This window comes from Aulonocara sp. 'chitande type north' Nkhata Bay, linkage group LG6 (assembly GCF_057382095.1).
Source record: "Aulonocara sp. 'chitande type north' Nkhata Bay isolate Kocher_YH1m ecotype deep benthic linkage group LG6, A_spYH_male_GT1.1, whole genome shotgun sequence".
In the NCBI taxonomy this organism is placed as follows: Eukaryota; Metazoa; Chordata; class Actinopteri; order Cichliformes; family Cichlidae; genus Aulonocara; species Aulonocara sp. 'chitande type north' Nkhata Bay.
Genome location: NC_141349.1, coordinates 28255501 through 28275362, shown reverse-complemented (window position 1 = coordinate 28275362; position 19862 = coordinate 28255501). Strand labels below are relative to the sequence as shown.

General features: G+C 40.3%; 1 protein-coding gene across 6 annotated transcripts in view; it reads left to right on the top strand.

Annotated features, from left to right (window-relative positions):
* Positions 1-13675, top strand: part of LOC147328010 (phospholipid phosphatase-related protein type 5-like) — a 68045-nt gene extending 54370 nt beyond the window's left edge. For 4 of the 6 annotated variants that reach the window (XM_086296100.1, XM_086296102.1, XM_086296101.1 and 1 more), the window contains 4 exons: positions 4809-4929; positions 6137-6387; positions 8394-8570; positions 9658-11648. In XM_086296100.1, coding sequence (XP_086152226.1) covers positions 4809-4929; positions 6137-6387; positions 8394-8570; positions 9658-9909 — 801 coding nt within the window. In that variant the 3' untranslated portion in view covers positions 9910-11648. The other 2 variants (XM_086296103.1, XM_086296104.1) reach the window with 2 other exon arrangements.
* The last annotated feature ends 6187 nt before the right edge of the window (positions 13676-19862 follow it).

Genomic DNA, 19862 nt, shown 5'->3' with positions numbered 1-19862 from the left:
GCTGTGGTGTTCTGTCCTTGTGTTACAGCATGTGTCCTGATAAAACTGCCACACTCTTGAGACTGTGCTGCAACAGTAGCAAACCTTCTTGCAATGCCACATATTGATGTACAGTCCTGGTGGAGCTGGACTACCTACTGATTACTATGAAGAGACTTCTTTGTTAAAAGCTGGGGAAAACCAAGACTACTTTTTAAAATTTCCGTTCAGAAGTTTCACTGTGATTAAAGTCGGGGTTTTGTGGAGCAGCAGGAAGTTACTTTTAGTGAGGTCGGTGTGGGGGAAAAGGATTGAAACCACATAATTCTGATGACAGCAGGAGACATGTAGGGGATAACAATTCAGTTGGAAACCTTCCTGTGAATGTCAGTGTGAACACAGCTTTGGAGTAGCGGGAAAAAATTAATGATAATGGAGTGGATATGGCAACCACTTCCCTAATTGGTGTGCAGTCTTGATTTTCTCACAGTGAGAATTAGGGGGAGGAAAAACATGGCAGAGGAAGGGGTAACAAGCCCATTCAGTTGTTAGCTGTAGCTGCAGCTTTGTATGAAACACCACACTTCCTAAAGCACTGAACATTGCACTGCTATCACATCAGAAATGAATATTTTATTTAAACGTAAACCTTCAAATACATGCTTCAACAAGTGTCCTCCACTCTGTCTTCCCAATTCCTGAATTGTTTTTGTTCCTGTGCAATCTGAAAAGCTATGTAATGTTTTAAAAAAAAATATAGAGGTGGGTCTGTAACAAAGATTTTCTGAGGCATATACTGACAAATCAGTATTCATTAAGTAACACTGTTTGTGTAACCTCGGTATGCTGTCTGAGGGAGCTGTGCACGATTAATATTCCCTCAGTAATTACACAAAATGTCATTTGCTGTTAGAAATAAGAAAGAATTAAACCAGGTGGTTGTTTGAGTGGAAATTTGTATAGTCTTAATTAGGATATTTGTTTGTGCATCTTCACTAAGTATTCAGTTGTGAGGTGGATTGTCTTGAACAGATTTAGTTGTCCTCTTACCAGAAATGATGGTTGTGCTAGTTTCTGCAGTTTGTGAGCATTTGTGAAGTTAGAACTGGATTCTTCTGAAATGAAGATGACAATTTAACATTAATGAATAAGAAAAAAAACATGCGTAACATCAGTGGCTAAACAGAAAATGCCAGCTGGAGGCGTGGATGGATATTTATTGTGTTACACTAGATTCCAGCTTGGTGACCTTTAAAGACAACGAAGATGCTATAATTGTGGATGTATTAGTGATTAAGATGATGGTATTCTAATTTATTTAATCCTTTCAGTGACTTGATAGCACCGTGATTTGATTTGATCTTTAATTGTAACTACTTGTCCTTATTTATATATTAAAAAAAAAACATCCATCCCTTAGGTTTACCAGCTTATTACTGAATGTCACAAACACACCTTTTAGAACAGGTTTCTGGAGGTCTGAATGTGCACAACACATGTGATGTTCTGTGAGCCAGCACAACCACCTTCACTGTTGTTTTTTACAGTTAGCTCAGTGTTACATGCTCTTTCCTTTGTATTTGTTTCCTCTATCCACTTTTCCTCTTTTCTGTTCCTCTCCCTTACTTATCTCTTCTTTCTTTCTCATGGCATGATTGATGGCTGGGATGGCGGTCCTGGAAGTCTGTTTTTCTGCAGCTGTACTTGTTAGTTTCGTTTTCTTTCTTCAGGGCAGGAGTTTCTGGGTCCAAGACCCCATTGTTTCTCTGGCCCAAACCCATTTCACCTTGTTTTTTTTTTTTTCTTTTTTACGCTCTTTCTCTCTCCATTTAAATAAAAGAAGTTTTTTGGTCATGGAGATAAGTTGATGGCCGTAACAGCTGCTGTGTCCTGCTTCTACACGCTGAAAGTTTTTGCAACATTGTCAAGATGGCAACCATTAAAGATTAGAAATGTATACTGCACCACTCCACCATTTGCGTTCTCATAGAGTACTTAATGTAGCCATATAATTGTCAGCGCAAATGCGCGTAGGCACTTAATGGTGTGAGCATAAGTATGGAATTATGAGATTCGAGACACAGTGTGTGTGTAATATGTACAAATAGGGATGCAGCTGTCTTCTGTGGGTTTTGCTGAAGTTTAAAAATGGCCAAATAACGCGCTGCACCCAATTAGCGCATGCTGTTCTTTATAAGGTCTGTGTGACGCTGCTTACACATCCTGCTGCCCTGCAGAGATGTCTTCCTTTTTGTGGTCGTGCTAGTGGCAGCCAGAGCACTCGTAAACCACACACGTGGCATGCTTCCTTGATTTGTTATAAAAACAAAAGCAAACAAAAGAAAATCTTTTTTGCACTCCACACTAGAAAGAAAGCTGCTAAAACTAATTTGAGAATTGTAGATTGAGCCTCTTGATAGTTTTAATTATGTTGTTATAGACCTCTTTAATCTGTAATCTCAGCTTCACAATGATTATTTGCCAGCACCATTTGCAAGTCTCTTTGCCTCCTGCCTTGTTGGCTGCTAGCTACTGTATCTATCATCAGTGGTGCTGTCTCCTCCGGTCTTCTACATATTCTCCCCACACTCACTTCACACAGCCAAGTCACAGGAATACATTAGAAGAGTTTTATCATGATCCTACTGTAGAAACACTACAAAGGTAGTTCCTTGTGATGGCTTAAATCTTTGTATTGCCTTGCAACCTAAATAATTACCTCACTACACATGTTCCTGTCAGACAGATGCTCTCTTTCAATTTTATAGCAACGCCCAAGTTCAGTTCAGAGAATCAAAGAAAGACTGCTTTCATTTCCTCCTCTCTAAAGCTCTGCCACGGCCTCTGTGGATTCTGACCATATGTTTTAAACCAAATACAAGAAAGCCTTTCCTTTGTAGTGTTGCTTTCTCAGTGAAACTCACTGTGATCCAAATTTTACGACCACCAACAGAGGCTTGATAGAGCTTTTTAAGTTTGGGCAACAGGCTGAAATTTACATGTAACTGCTTTACCTGTTATATTGTATTTCTTCATGTGGAAAAAAAGAGTTTTATATATCAAGTCAACATCTCTGCCTCAGTAAAATGACAAGAAGCTTGCACTATGAGACAGGTGGGTGTCACCTAAATCTCTGCAGGAGACATCGCAGGATAGGATGAATGAGTACAAGTCTCTGCCTGAAAGCAACACAACAGGGTGAAATCTGCCATGTGCACGCATACATGTCAAGTCAGTGCACAAGAGCAGCTAGAGAAAATCCGGACCCAAAGAATGACCGTAACACACTTACATACATAACAAAACTTTATAAATAAATAAATACTGAATAAATGTGTCATACAGCCATCACGTCCACAGAAATGATGTGCACATAAGGTCAGTAACTGACAGCAGCTCCATTCTGACACATAGCTCTACCTACCCACACCTGTCACTCACTCTAGCATCAGTACCAGTACTCAGTTCTGAAAAATCAAAACTTTATCGTCCATCCTGAGACAGATTTATCTTACGATACTTGTTTTAAAAGATTTTTTTAATTCCTTATCTATTATTCATCTATTATTCAGTCACACGCCAGCTCTTCTGATGTAGATCCAGGATCACTTGCACTTAGCACTATACAATATACTATCATTAAATGGATTTCCTCGATAGCTCAGAGGGACGGGATGCCAAACATTAGGACTGCTTTGAAAGGGAAAAATTTCCACTAAGAAGAAAAATTCCTGGGACTAGAACTCTCTTCAGGCAAAATGAATTTACACTTTTTGCTGAATTAATCTCGATAAATAGTTAGAACTCTGTAGTAGGTCGTCTTCATTTTCATGCTAAACTTTGAAGGTGATCGCAGGGATGCAGGAGCAACACTCTCAACCTGCACACCCCTGCTGCATAGCTTTGCGGCACTCAGGTGACATTATGCTGCAAACAGATAATTTATGGTGGCACACACGCTACTACATGTCACACCGAGTCCTCTATTGGTAATTCTTACTCCGTAACACAAACCCCAGCCTTCATCTGCCACACTAAGGGCAATGAGCTTTAGTGCATTAGCATCGTCCCACGCTTTTGGCCCTGGGCCACGCATATTGTATGAGCAGGCAACCTACATATACCCATGCTTCTGTCAGCGGAGGTCCCCTGATAAGACAGGTTCAGTGTGCAGAGTTTAATGGTGTCCTGGAGTGTGTATTATAGTGTTTAGTCAATTTATTCTCCTGTCAAAAGAGATCAAGGTCCTGCTGCTTTGACTTAAAAGTGCTTTTCAAACAGCTGCCAGATGCTCTGGGTGTGCGCTCTTCAAATGAGTTTTGGAATGTAAAAATACTGATATATACAGTGATGGGTGATAGGGTGCGATCAGTGTGAGCTAAAGCATTTGCTCATAGATTTTAAGCATTTCAAGAAAGTCATATAAAATGGGTTTGATTGATCTTATCTTTCAGACCGAGCTTGTTAACTTGTGTGACATAACCAGTCCATCCATGATTTTATGGAGTTGCAGTAAAATCTGAGCGGAAAAACCGGATAGACGCTGGCAAACAAACTTTCGCTGATGACAAGGAATGGGAGGTGTTGGTGTCGGGATTTACTAGCAGCATAAAATCAGCCAAATGATGAGGGGAAATTTTAATCAAGGCTGTGGGAGAAACAGTCATGAATAATTTTGGCTTTGCACCATGTTTAACTGACAGAATATTCATCGAGGCTGATCAATACTTAAGCGCACAGTTTAAGCTTTCTGTTTGACAAAAATGTTTGTGGTCTCTCTCTCTTGGTGTGTGTGTGTGTGTGTGTGTGTGTGTGTGTGTGTGTCCCAGATTCTTATCGGGGAGGTGACCAGTTTTTTTGTGAAGACAGAAGGCGCTCAGGAGAAGACCATAGTGACGGCTGACTGCTGTTACTTCAACCCTCTCCTCCGTAGGATCGTACGTTTTCTGGGTCAGTCACAGTCTTAAAGATCAGAGCTTCTTCTGCTTTTAACTAATAAATCCTCTCTTCTCTGGGGTGCAGCCTCATTAAGGCTCACACCACTACATCTCTATCTTACAGTATGTAGACTAAACACAAAAAGCCCTTGTCCTTAACATGAGTCTCCTGTGGACGCATTTTCGTTAGCCTTATTTTTATGTCCCATTCTGTTGATGCTCTGTGATCTTTTTCACCACATCTGTATGACAGACTGAGGTTCTGAAGCATAAAAGCAAAGACTGCTTCTGTCTAGTCATTTGTTGCACACTTGAATTAAAATGAATTGAAACCAGTGTGGCTTTGTGAGTTCGCCTTTACTGCATCTGCAAATATATACATGGACATAGCACAGCGTTCCACACTTTTGCAGTCTCACATAACGCTTATAGGCGCACTGCCTTATGGGTAGTGTTTAAACTCAAACCACTAATATTTCTTACAGTGGAACAATGAAATAAACATAAACAAAAGATAGTGTGATCCACCAGTCTATATCTGCTGTGATTACAGCCCGGTACAGGTATAAATCCACAAAAGTGCCACGAGGTTTCCGCACAAACTAATGAATTAGATCTAGCTGCTAATCGTTAGCATCACGGCTAATTCACATCGCTACCAATAACTTATATACTAATGACACATAGTGGGGATTAACGGCCAACTTTCCCACATTCTCTGCAACCCCGTGGACTCATCTGTAGATACATTTTAAGTTATTTACCATCTTGTATCTGCTTACCTGCAAATATATACATGAACATAGCACAGCGTTCCACACTTTTGCAGTCTCACATAACGCTTATTGGCGCACTGCCTTATGGGTAGTGGCTGGCTTCTTTACTCCCGCTAGAGCTGCTCATTTTAGGGGATACTCCCTCTTGTGGTGTAACGGAGGAATAACTACGCTTCCTGCACTATGTCATTTTTGGAGACTGGGGCACACATTATTTTACCACAATCAAAGAAAATACAGATTTGAACAATCAGACCATTTAACTAACTACAATATTGTCACTAAAGATTATGGGGGGTGTCTTGTTTTGTCCACAATGTCTTTCTTGTCCTTACACATTTGGTGCGAAACACATAAAATCAACAATAACAGCTGAAATCCCAGGAGAGTGCTTGTTTTCTTGTACACACTCCCTCACTTTCACTCTGTCTGTCTTTCGCTCAGGTGTGTACTCTTTCGGCCTCTTTACCACCACCATCTTTGCCAATGCCGGTCAGGTGGTGACAGGAAACCAGACGCCTCATTTCCTATCTGCCTGTAAGCCAAACTACACAGCTCTGGGCTGCCAGTCTCCACTGCAGTACATCGCAGAGCACCGAGCCTGCACAGGAAACCCGTATCTGGTGGTGTCCGCCCGCAAATCCTTCCCCTCCAAAGATGCAGCGCTCAGCTTCTACTCAGCCATCTACACGGTGGTAGGAGACTTTCTTTTTTGAGTCTGGGTGAAGGGAGATGCACCGGATGAGATGACTGATGATCTGGTTTTACTTTATGAAGAGTCTTTAGAAGAGCTGTAACACACAACAAAGCACCAGAAAAGTTTCTGATAAGTGGCTTAAAGTAGACTAATATTGTTTATATTGTTTAACATTTTTACTATTATTCAAGTCTAGCTAATGCTGAGAGCTGAGTTATCAGCTGCTGAGCTTGGCAAGCAAGGTGCATCCACAGACTGTACAGGTGAATTGCACAGACACATACACCTCCCAATTTGTGCCAGAAGAAATATAAATGAAATACTATAATTTTACTCATCAAATTTGGAGTATAGGTTACTTGGACTGGCTGTGCAATTAATCATACATATCTGTCAAATAATTACAGTAAAAATGCTTCAAAAGGAAGTGAAATGAAAACATGGCTGGTTTCAGATAGCTGACGTAAACACTAGCACGCAGCTGGAGCCCTCAGCCACCTGTAATTCAACAGTCTGTAATTTAAAAAACTAATAATAGAATAGACTACCCCCATATATTTGTATATGTATAGATGTACAAACAGGTTTTTGTACCAGGTTGAAAACATGGTTATTTTTTCCACTGTTAAGTATTTTTCAGCTGCTTGGATCTGACACACACTAAATCCTGGCAGCACATCAACCCTACTCTCCGCCTACACTGGCTCCCAATAGAGTGCACTGATATAAATATGAGATCTTCTACAAGTCCCTCCACAGTCTTGGCCCTATGTACCTCTATGAACTGATCTTCATCCCGTGACAACCACCTCCACCCTTCCTTCCTTTCAACCTGTTTGTGTGGCTGGTCTTAACCACAGGCACTGGAGGGCTGGTGTGGCTTGTTTCCCATCAGTGACACTGAAAAGAATGAAAGGTTCACATGCTGCAGAACTCCAGTTTTCTGATTTACTGCATCTAGAAGTGATGTTTTGAGCACACCAGCGTTCTATGAAATGCCTCTGAGCTCAGTTGCTGGGTGGCTCTGTGGTTTGGATTTTTACACTAAACAACACTGCATGAACCATTTCTTTACCCATGCTCTAACTTACACCGCTGATTGTACTGACTACATCCATTATAGTTAGTTAAAGTTCTTTTCTTCTTTAAAATAAACTGTATTTAAATTGGCATTTGTGTGCATCTTCCTTTTCGTCATGGCCATGTGGCTCTATACACCATCCCAGAGTCACTTGCTCCTCAAACACGAGGCAGCCGTCCATTTCCATCTCCACGTTGGAGATCGTGGGGTACAGAATCATATGTGTCGGGATTCAAACACTAGCCAATGCTACCACTTTACATCAGTTATGACAAATATAAGGTTAAGCCTGGTAGTTCTTTCAACCACATTTTAAGGTATGTGCACAAATAAAAAACAGAAGTAAAATTCCCGATTATCCCTAGATAAATCTACATTTTACGAACATACTGAAATAAACAGCTTGAACACAGTCTTTATATTAATATTATATATTTTATAGAGCATAGCAAACCGAAAATCATCTTTTCTTAAAACAATCCCTCTGCAAACTGGCAAGTTTTATACCTGACTTTCAAAGTTTTGAATATTCAGAATTAAAATATGTTCATGTAAGAGATTATAAAGTAAAAAACGTTCACTTAACTAAGTTGGACAAAAAGAACACACACCCTTCTGCCTCTTTTCTCTGGAATTACATTAACTTGCTCCTGTCATTTTAGAACCTTTAAACCAGCTGCGGTGGTTTTATTATGCTGCTTTCCCTGCGGATAAACCACTCAGCTGTTCAAAAATCCCTGCAGAGTGCGGCCTCTTGTGGTTTACTCAAGCTGTTTGAACTATTAAGCTAGTCAGTGTCTAGAATATTTTGCATTATCTCAGCTTGCTGCTTGAGCTTTCAACACATTGTTCAACTCTTTGCTTTGTTAAGATAACATAGCATTTTAAAAATGTACCTAATTCAGTATATTACTGCTTTCCAGATGTATGTGACTCTGGTGTTCAGGACAAAAGGGACCCGCCTGATGAAGCCCACATTATGCTTGGTGCTGCTGTCTCTGGCTGTGCTGGTTGGGGTGGTGAGGGTGACTGAACACAGGAACCACTGGAACGATGTTCTGGCTGGATTCGTAACGGGTGGTGCCATTGCTGCCTTTCTGGTAAGAAGGAGAAAGGGAGGGAGGAAACACTGAGAGGGGTAGTAAAAGAAAGTAGGGTGAAAGAGGCGATAGATCATAGCCTATTTATACACCTCCAGATAGGAACACAGTCACCTTATATGCTGTCAGTTGCTATAAGCTGCCTACAGCTGCTTCTATCTCTGCAAGCTGCTCAGCAACCCGCCTACATCCTCCACCCTCCTTATTTTCATTCTGTGCCTGACTTAATCAATGCCACGTCTGCTGCCATCGTGCCTGCTCTGTTCTGTAGCCATCAGGCCTTGCTGTCAAATATAAATTACTGTCAATGGACATCACAATCTTCTCTGACTAAACTGACTGAATGTTCTGTTAATATTTGTATTCTTGTATTTAAATGTGTGATTTAAAGGTAGAATTTTAATTCACATTTATTGTATTTCCATTTTACAGTTACAGAGAACAACCGTTGCAAAAATAAATGAATAACATAACCAGCGTGCTTTTCGTATGTCACTGTCCTTTGTCTGTTTGCATTTTAGTTTCATTTTCTTGTCATTCTCGAGTTTACATGCTGTTTTTGTGGATGTCGTACTTTCTGAGCCTTCACCATCATAAAAACTCAAACTGTGATCTGTTCCACTCCATTTTCTGTGTGTGGGACATGTTGAAGGGAGAAATGTGGTAAAATACGGTTACAGGAATGATGGTGGGAGGATTTACTGATGATTAAGGCTACAAAAAGGATGCACTTCCATACATGACTGTAAAAGAAAAAAAAGCGTGGACTAAACAGAGTCTTTTATATTGATAATTCAAATAATGTCATTTAGTGTTGGACCTCTTGACCCAAAGTATCAGTATTAACTTCAAAGATCAAAGTCATTTCTGGTGTGTGTCCCTAAGAATATAAATTTCTTTCCATGCCTCCCCGCAAAATTCATTGCCTATCCCTCTTTCTTTTATCTCAGTCTCTCCCACTTCACTATCTGTTTCCATGCACACTTCAGCATTTCATGCAGCAGAAAATCATCCATCTCTATAGTGGAGTAGAGAGAATTTCTCCCTTCCTTTTCCCTTTACACCTTTTTTGTCTGCTCTCTACCAGGTGTCATGTGTGATCAACAATTTCAGGCCAACCCAGATAGCAGCGTCGACTCCTCCACCTCCTCAGCGCTCAGAGCCCCCCGTTGGGCTGCCTCTTCTCAGCCTGCCCCGCGTGGAGAGTCCACTTGAAAAGTTAAGTGGCCTCCAGGTAAGGGGTGGGGGAAACGAAATGTACCAAAGCAATCAAAACAATGTTTTAAATGTGCATGTACTTGTTTTTTTATCGAAATGTTTGGGCATTTTCATTCCATGACAAATCAGTGAGTACATCCAACCTGACCTCCTCAGAATCAGCTGTAGTGTCTTTAGAAAAACTATATAAATTTTTAACATTATAGAAAAAAAAACTTGACATATTACAGGCCATCATATTACATATTTTCCAGTGTTTGTGATCTTTTTTTGAGCTTCAGATCAATTTTACACCCACTTTGAGTGCTACAGTCTAAACCCAGATCTTATCTATTGCTATGCATGTTTTCTCTTATTTCTATAACCAGCTTTGAGCGTCAATATCATGGGATGTAGTCTGTAATGTAGAAGAACAGAAAAAAAAGCATTTACTTTTAAGGGTCATATCCACAAGTGATCGAGGTGGCTGGTCACAACAAGTAGAATATAAAAGGTCTTTTGTTTTGATGCCAGGTTCATTTTCCAGCTCTGATTCCTTTGTGTTGAAATCCTTTACTAATCATTACTAACAACTAACCATTTTTTTTTAAATTGAACATCCATTTCCTTCAGAATAGCCTTAATGCTTCATCGCATAGATTCAACAAAGTGCTGGAAACACAGTTGCTGCAGATTTTTACTTGGCTGCACATCCACATCCTGAATCTCCCATTCCCCACATCCCTAAGGTGCTTTATTGGATTGAGATCTGGTAACTATGGAGACCATTGGAGTACGGTGATGTCATTGTCATGTTCAACCCATCAGAACATAGCTGCTCGGCTCACAAAGGAATAGACGTGGTCAGCAACAATACTCAGGCAGGCTGTGGTAGTGAAACAATGCTCAATTGGTTCTAAGGGAGCCAAAGACTGCCAAGAAAATACTCCCCAAACCATTACACCAGCAGTCTGAACTGTTGATCAAAGGCAGGATGGATCAGTGCTTTCATGTTGTTGATATTTTATTCTGATTCCGTCTGAATGTCGCAGCAGGAATCAAGACTGATAAGACTGGGCAGCATTTTTCCAATCTTCTGTTTCCTGTGCAATTTATAGGAGTTGCACACACCAGGTGATCTTCTGCTGCTGTGGCTGATCTGCTTTGAGGTTTAACATGTGTTCAGATATGCTCTTCTGCATAGCTTGGATGTGATTAATGGTTATTAAAGTTACTCTTTACTTTCTATTACCTCGAAGCAGTCTGACTATACTTCAGGATGTCAGCGTGACCATGTGTACATGGATCTAAATGGACCCAATTATTGCTATGTGATTAAATATTTGCATTATTAAACAATTGAACAGATGTACCAGTGACTGCCAGTGATTGTATGTGCAGAGGTTGGATTGCAATTTGACGTGAATATACAAAAACCATAGTGACAAAACAACACGCACCCAGAGACCTGTGGAATTGATATTTTCATAAAGCATATGTGCAACAAGACAACCTATTAGAGAAAATTTTCATACATCAGTATGAAGGAGCAACTTTGTAAGGCTTTGTTTTTATATACTAAAAAAAAGTCAGCTGATTTGAGGGGTCAGATTTTATGGATCTTTTATGGAATGATCTTCCTGTCTTGTTTGACTCATTATGTCTTAATGTGTACCAGATGCTCTGATCTCTGTCTGATATCCCAGCTTTGTGTGTCCATTCTCTTGTCTAGACATCATCACTGGGCATTTTTTTTTTACTGTTATTATCTCAGTCTAGTCAAGTTCATTTGCCCTTTTCGCTCAAATTGAACTTCCCAAATATTTTACAATGTGTTCTGATATGAATTTTCTCTCTCGTCTTCCCCTCCCTTTCCTGTGTCCTCCCATTAGGCTCCAGGGCTACCGTATTCTGAGATCACATGACCATCAGCCAATCCCGTCCCCCGCCCCTCCCGATGTGCTCCTCCCCTCACGACGTTGCCTCACCAGCGCAGTCTAGACCTGCCCACTGAGTGCCCCCCGCCCTGCCACGCCCACCCTGAAGGACGAAAGCCTCTCAGACGAGTCAAATCCACCCAGGTCTGAAGGTCCACCCGTCACATGAGACAAACCAGCAAAAATCACACACGGCGAGCCTGGCCAAAATTCGCCATCTGCTAAGGACCAGATGGAGACAGAGACCTGCCCTCCTTACCTTGCACTGTCCTGTTTGTCATCCACGGTGGCCTACCTTCTCCTTTGGGTGAAAAAGACCCATTTCATGACTCGCCAAAGCCAGAGCTGTTAAAGCAATACTGTTTCCTGCTTTCTTGTCCAGTTTTTCCACAAAGACTATAAAGACTGTTGGCTGGTGATGACTTGATATTTTAAAAACAACAACAACAACAACAACAAAAACAATTAAAAAAACAACTCAGCAGCGCTGAGGGTTTGGGGATCGAAGAAAATCCCGGGCACAAGTGAATTGCCCTCAAGACCATTTTGTAACACTCAGGATGATTAAATAGAAACAAGCAGAGGACAGGAATAAGAACAAAGACCTTTATAATAAGAATACACGTACCATCGAGAGTATTAACATTTTCTTTTGTCCTCAAAGTCAATAAGAGATGCTGTCAAAGAGAAAGCACTTTTGTAAATTATAGCACAGATGAACCGACTCAGTGTTCACGAAACTGTGTTGTATCCTATTTTATTTTATTTTATATTGTGTGACGTGATAGAAGAGAGATTTATACACACCACAGCTGTGCTCGTGATGCCACGTGTTTTGTGGCATCATTTAATTCATCCTCGAAGTGAACAGCATTTGATTTTCACCAACTTTCCAAATATCCTTATTCCTTTCTATTCAGGTGTGTGTTCTAAATGTACTGTAGGATTAATCTCCATCCTGTGAAACATTATGGAGAGCTCTGTGATTTGACATACTGCCTGTTCCAATGTGAAAGTCTGTAAAAACAAAATCCCTTTTGTCTGTTTCCCTCGTCCCCTTTTTTAACACTTCCATGCATCGTCTTTTATTCCAGAGTACATTCATCTAAATACTGGACACCTGTATGATGTTTCCTACAATTATATCAGCTGGTGTTTCCAAAACTAGTCTGTAATAAGAGTGGTTATGACATCAGTTTGCTGCAGTTCATGCATCTGTCCTGTCTAGTTGTTCCTAGCTCCATCAGTGTTTCCTCTCACCGATTCTCTAACAGTGATGGCACAGACCAGTGTGTAAGACAGAGGTAAGCCCTCTGAGCTGTGTATACTTTTGTACAGAATATAGTTTTTTTTTTACACAGTATATACCACATTATGTTTTATTGTGTGAAAAATGTGAAGCTACCTGAAGCTGTCTTGTATGAACATGAGTAGTAGCCTGATCTAAAGCAGGAATGTAGCACAGCGGAGAAGTGTGTGAAATCTAAAAGCATAAAATTGGGGTGTTTGGCTCACAACTTGCTTGCTTCTGCTCAGTTCAAAAGGACACTCCAGGGAGGGTATACTACTCTACACACTGGGTTATATAAAGAAGACGTTGTTAAGGTTTTATTAAGCGTGTGTGTGCGTGCGTGTGCATATTTGTGTGTATGTTTATAATGAGCACATTGTATGGCAGCATAACTGTTAATTTGGCAATCTGTTTTCTTAAGTTAAACTGTCAAAAGTAGCTGCTATAATTACACACTTGTACATGTGTGTAACTGCAGGCCTTCGAAGGACCCCTGCCAAGGCTTCTTAACAATGCCTGTTATAGCAGGTGCTCATTATAGCTCTGTGATTACCTACGGTGAAACTTTGTAAATAACTGAAGAGATAGAGAATACCATAACTGTCTAAATAATGTTATTTTCATGTTGAAATGTCACTGTTTTGTATTTATTTACCAAAATAAATCACAATTATAACACACCGCTTGGTGAATTACATTTTCTAATTTTCACTTTGTTTGCTACCGTTAATGAGGATATGGATTTTATGTGTTACTCTTTTTTTGTTGCATGGTCTTATTTGAAATACCGGACATTCAGTAGTGGTGCATGCTGCACATGCAAGTGACGGTTTTTGGACAATTTGTTTCAGTTGGGCAGCTAGCAAGAATGGTAAATGGACCGGTTCTTATATAGCACTTTACTACTCTGGCTGAGCACTCAAAGCACTTTATATAACTTGCCATTCACACAAATATTCACTATGCTTTGGTGCTTTTTATATAACTTTAACATACATTCATACTCTGTGTCAAAGAGCAACTTGGGGTTAGTATCTTGCCCCATTACAAGAATTCTGCATGCAGTCTGGATCAAACCACCAACCAACCACCAATTAGTAGATGACCCATTCTAGCCAAACCCAACTACCCCCAGCTACAGCCACCCCTGAGTCCTGGGTTCAAATCCACAGGCGGCTGAGGCTTTTCTGTGTAATTCCACCCACAGTCTAATGACATACACAGGGTTAGGTTTATTAGCAATACTAAACCAGCCATAGGTCTCTCTCTGTGTTAGCGCTGAATCACCTGTCCCAGGTGTACCCTTTACTTGCCCTATTTTAGCCTCCCTGTGACCCTGAATTAGATAGCTGAAGAAAATGGACAAATGGTTTCTGTTAATCTTGACAACAGTGACCAGAAAAATCAATCTCCTCCTTCACTACATCCATGAAGCGTCTCTGTGGTCTTCCTCTTTTCCTCTTCCCTGACAGCACCCTTTATTTTGCTTTTACTTTTTGGGATTTTTAGAGAACAAAGTAAACATACAAAGTGCTAAAGAATAAGAATGTACAAATTTGAAAAATGCAAAAATAACTTCACTGGAACTTAAAGCAATTTCAAATTCAGTGGAAACAATTGAAAACAAGTACACATGGTTTAAAGAAGCAAAACAATACAAATAAATCACACTTATCTCACAGAGTTCTTCGTGCAGGGAATTACACAGTCGTGCTGCTGAGAGTGCACGGGCTTGATCATCTTTAGTGTCCTGACAAGTCTTTGGCATTACTTATAAAGGTCATGTTGGAAGATCTCAGGCAATATTATATGGAGTCAGCAGTTTATGGATGCAGAGCGCATCCACAAACCGACTATGCAGCGATTTAAAAACCAGCAATAATATTTTTTAAACTATTTTAAGACAGTGAAGGTCTACAAGGAAAGTCTTTTGATGCCAGTGTATGTTATGATGGGCGATGCTGGAATAATCAAGTAGTACAGGCTGAAATAAATGAATCTACTATCCCTCCTCTTTACATGTCCAAATCATCTCAACCCATCATGGGACAAATTCAATAAAAACAGCTGCAGTGGTGTGCTGACTTTGCCCCTAAAAGAATTTCTAAAAACTCCTTTTTTCCCCCTGGAAATTATACTAATATCACCATTTTTGCCATTGTGTAATTGTGCCATAGATTTGAATATGAGTGCCATGTCTCTCTATTATAATGTCTCTGACTGAAATGAACCAGATCCACAGTGGTTATCCAACCACAGGGCACTGCTAGAGGTGTCTAGAGTCAGAACTAGACGGACAGAATATAAGGCTGGTGATTTTAACATTGCAGCTGATTGGTGTTAGACATTTTAAATGAAACACCGGCGTGACTGATTACAAGAATTCTAGCCGGGACAGTGTGACTGTGACCCAGCACGCCACTAGATGGAATTCAATTTCCATAATTCCTGCTGCTGTATGTCATGACATGCGATGATCTGTGGGAAAGATCTGTCTGTGCTCAGGTTCTGGAGTCATGATCCAGTTTCACACATCTGCACAATACATACTACAAGTACTCAGTGTATTGTACAGCACACCGTTTTGCTATTTCGACACAAAAAGACTTTATATTAGAAATTAGGGCTTGACTCAAACTGTGATCTTAGATTCTCACTACACTTCACAAAAAGGGTTTCTCTTATGTGAAGTGTTCCTGGAGATACCACAACAACCACAATTAGTCTGCATCTGTGATTGCTTCACTCATTTCCTTTTTTAGGAAAATAATAAATAAATATAAAATAATAAAATTCTCATCAACATATTCTGAAAAGCCGACTCTTACTAATTTTGTCAATTTCACAGTGTAAACACTACAGGGTTTGTTGTAAAGCATGCAGGCAGTAATGGGAAAGTACTGCCCCTTAGTGGTCTTAATTGAACTTCTTGTTTAAGATGTACCAATCAACACATGAAATGTATTTACATATGCACTTGCATTTAATTATCTAACGCGCACTTGGAAGTACATTTGTCTAAATCTGTCTTTATCAATATACTATTAAAATCTGCAGCATTTCGGGATTGCAGCTTTATTCCTTGTGAATCTGCAGAAACGTGGCTCAAAACGTTGAAGCAGATAACTGTGGACACAGGGTGGCACTGTTTACCATGGTTACTGGGAAAGGGAAGCGCAAGAGAGGAGCTTTCAGGACTCACCAGCTTTAATGTTTATGAAATCAAACCCCACATTATGAATGTAAAAATATGCTAAAAGAGAAAATTTTATTTATTTATTTGTTGTGGCTTGAGACCTCTGCTGGCCCGGGAGCAGGCATTATTCGTCAACTAATAAATGCAATGCAATATGGCACAATTACTTTGCAATAAAGACAAAGGCAATTTCTCTCCCTCTCTTTTCTCTCTCAATTGCCCCAATCTCTTCCCGCCCCTCTTTGTGTTCCTTTGAGTTTGTGTTTGTCAGTCTTGTTAATAGCAACACAAATACACACATGCACACACGCACGCACGCACGCACACACACACGCAAACAGAGAACTCTCTGCACTCTCTCGACAACATTATCTTTTCCGGAAATTGCTTCTCAAGCACAGCCAGAGCCCCATTAGAAAAGAAGAGCGCTACGCTGTAACCTTTTTAAAAAGCCATTAGTGATGCACCTGCTTCTCTCTCTGTTCCTATTTGTCTCTCTTGTTAACACTGACACACGCATACACACACTAACAGACACACACACATTTTCTACATCCTGATTGCCAGCATCCCCATTCCCAATCGTACGAACTGGCTACTGAGCAAAAGCACACATCCACTCCAATTAGAGTATGAATCACTTACATCTTGAAGTTCTGCCTCAGAGTGCAAAACCACTCAATTTAATAATTTACGTGTGCTATTCTAATGACTTGTGACCGTTAAATTAGTGTTTTGGACATGAGTAATTCTCTCTCAAAGCTAGACACTGAGAAAACAGGATGGATATTTTGTAACATGTCAAGCCACTAGAGCTGATATAGGCCATCTGAGATGAATGATGAACTTGATTTGGGTGATTAGAATGTGTTAATATCACTTTAAGTGCAGTCAGAGATAGATCAGCGGTTATGACAGAACATAATGCGCGAGACGTAAACACGCGAACACGAGAAGCACACATATCTGTTAAGATACCTGTGTGAAAGAGAAAGGATTCCACTGATTTTAAACATCAAAATGTTATTAAATGTCTTGGGGAGGAGTACTACAAGTGTAAAAAACTAAAAAAAAAGTAGTATAAAGCCTTTTGTGGTTCCAGAGGGAGCCGTGTGAAGTTTTATAAATTGCCTCAAAGCACTTGGATCTGAAGACAACAAGCTTGAAAATGGAACAAATCTGAGGTGGAGTTAGAAAGAATGAGCTAGCCAGGCTGGGAGAGCAGACTGATGTTACATTAACATCAAAATACATGTGTGAAATCTAATACTGGCTAGTACAGCAGCTCTTCTACATATAGCCTACTACTTTCAGCACATACACACACAAAAGGACAAAAGAAAATTAGCATTTTTATAAATGTAGTGATGCAATTTATCAGAATGCCATGACCATCCACTCAGTTATATAGCAGAGCAATCAACTATAAAAAAAAAATGAAAATGAGGAAGGGTTGTAAAAGTAGAATTTGGTGCAGAGCTATTGCGTTGTATTGTGCTGAGGCTTCAGCTAAATATCTGGACCTGATGCATGGATTTTGATCTGGATTTTTTTTTTTTTTTACCTGTTCATCGTGAGTGAGACAGTTTTAAAGAAGTGCAAATGTAATTACACCATTAAACCTTCTGAGGAAAAAAATGAAAAATGTAAAACATATCTGGCTCTCACCCGAGACCAAACTGCTCATAGGCATTCAATTTATGTATTAAAGGGTCATGTATGACTGACTGCGCTTCTATGTGTGCGTTTCCTTGAGTACGTTCATGCTTGTCTGTGTGCGCCTTTGTGTGTGTGCGTGTCTGTGATTTCCTGTGATAAGCTGAACTTTACTCCCTGACTAAGTGTTTGGTAGTAATGGCCTTGATCCCTGAGTCACACGCTGTCTGGGACTGAACCGCTATGCATGTGTGTTTGAGAGAGAGACAGAGAAAAAGAAGCAGAGACTGAGGATGAGAGAGAGAAAGAGAAAGAGAAGTATCAAGGGGGGGGGGGGGGGGGGGGGGGTAGTCAAATGAGTGTGGTTTATCGCATCCCAAAACAAACCAGAGGCCTCTGAGTAATAAAAAGGCACTATCTGTCATAGTAAATTCCAAATAGTGGTTGTTGCCTTGCTGCAGTCTCCTGATTATCCTCAGTGGTCTGCCTCTGACAATTATGAAGCCATTAACACTGCGAGTGTGAGTGCACATATATACACGTTTGTGTGTGTGTGTGTATATATATGTGTGTGTGTGTCCAAAAGAGAAAGGAGAGAGATACAGAGACGCTATGGCTGCTGATTTGAAGAAATATGCTTTCATTTATTTTATGGCCCTGGAGGCTCCAGTGCCTTACAGCATCAGCCTTCTGGGCTCTCAAACATTAAATTTACATGTTTGCTGCCTTTCTGCTATTGTTACTGATGCCTCTGACCAAATCAGAGACAGTAAGGCACAAAGAAAGAAATGGATTAAAAAACAAATCATACACAAAAGTTACTAGAAAAGGGTGTATACAGACTATCTCGTGTGTCGGCCATTACTGAGCACTTGGCAATCATACACATGCACACACTCTAATGGTTTTGAGCGGTCAGCCCTTTTACACACCACCAAATGAGGAGATGAGCAAAAATGTCTTTACCACCAATCCTATCCAGCATGTCTAATAAGGAAGACCATCCGCTGAATATATAAGAGAAAGATTGTTAAAAGGAACACAGACACTCCACCGGGGGAATATACAGTAGAAATCTTTTTGAGACTCTGCAGCAAACGCCCTTAATCAAGTGCAACTATAAATACACACACGATAATTGGAAGAATATGTAGTCTGTGGTATACATTGTCATTAAAACACTCTGAGAATCCAGATTCATTCTCTGTAGTGAGAAATCTGTAAATCTACACTAAGTGGTCGAAATCTTTTATCCGTTTGGGTTGCAGTGAGGATTCTACTGAAAACCGCTGAAAAGTGGGCTCAGCGACACATCCGAAAATCGCTGTCAGTGAACACAGTTGGTCTCTGCATCCATGAATGAAAGTTAAATCTCTGTCACGCAAAGATAAAACAAATATGAACAAGAGCCAGAAATGCCACTCCCAAGCTCACTTTAGATGGGCAGAAAAGTTGTACTATCAGGTAACCAATCAAAAGCTAAAATTCTTTTTGAGAAACGGTGGATGCCACACCCTGCAGCCCAAAGACCAAGGGGACCACCTAGCACGGCATGGATGACTCAAACTTCTGTGAAGGCAGCGCCAATGCTGCACAGGATACGTGTGTTTTGGACTAACGTATGCTGCAATCACGACAAAATCTTTTCCAGTGTAGGCCTTTCTTATTTAAGCAAGGTAAAGCCAAGAAACCTTGTGCACACAGTACGAGCGTCCAGGTGCAAAACTGGGCTGGCTGCATATCATATCTGTCACCTATATAAAACATCTGGCCCATTGTGCAATAAAAATACAGCATTCTAAAAGCCTTGAACTGTTGAGCAAGACTGAGGAAAGATATCACTTCCACAACTACAGATATCCTCAGTTCTCCCCCAAAAGGAGTGTTATTTGATGAAGAATAATGAAACACAGAGTGAACATAAAATGTGTTGCTGGCTGTAAATTTTAAAATGGTCCCATTAAATCAACATCAACAACAATGACAAACAACAGAACCCTCTTTTAAGTGGGCAA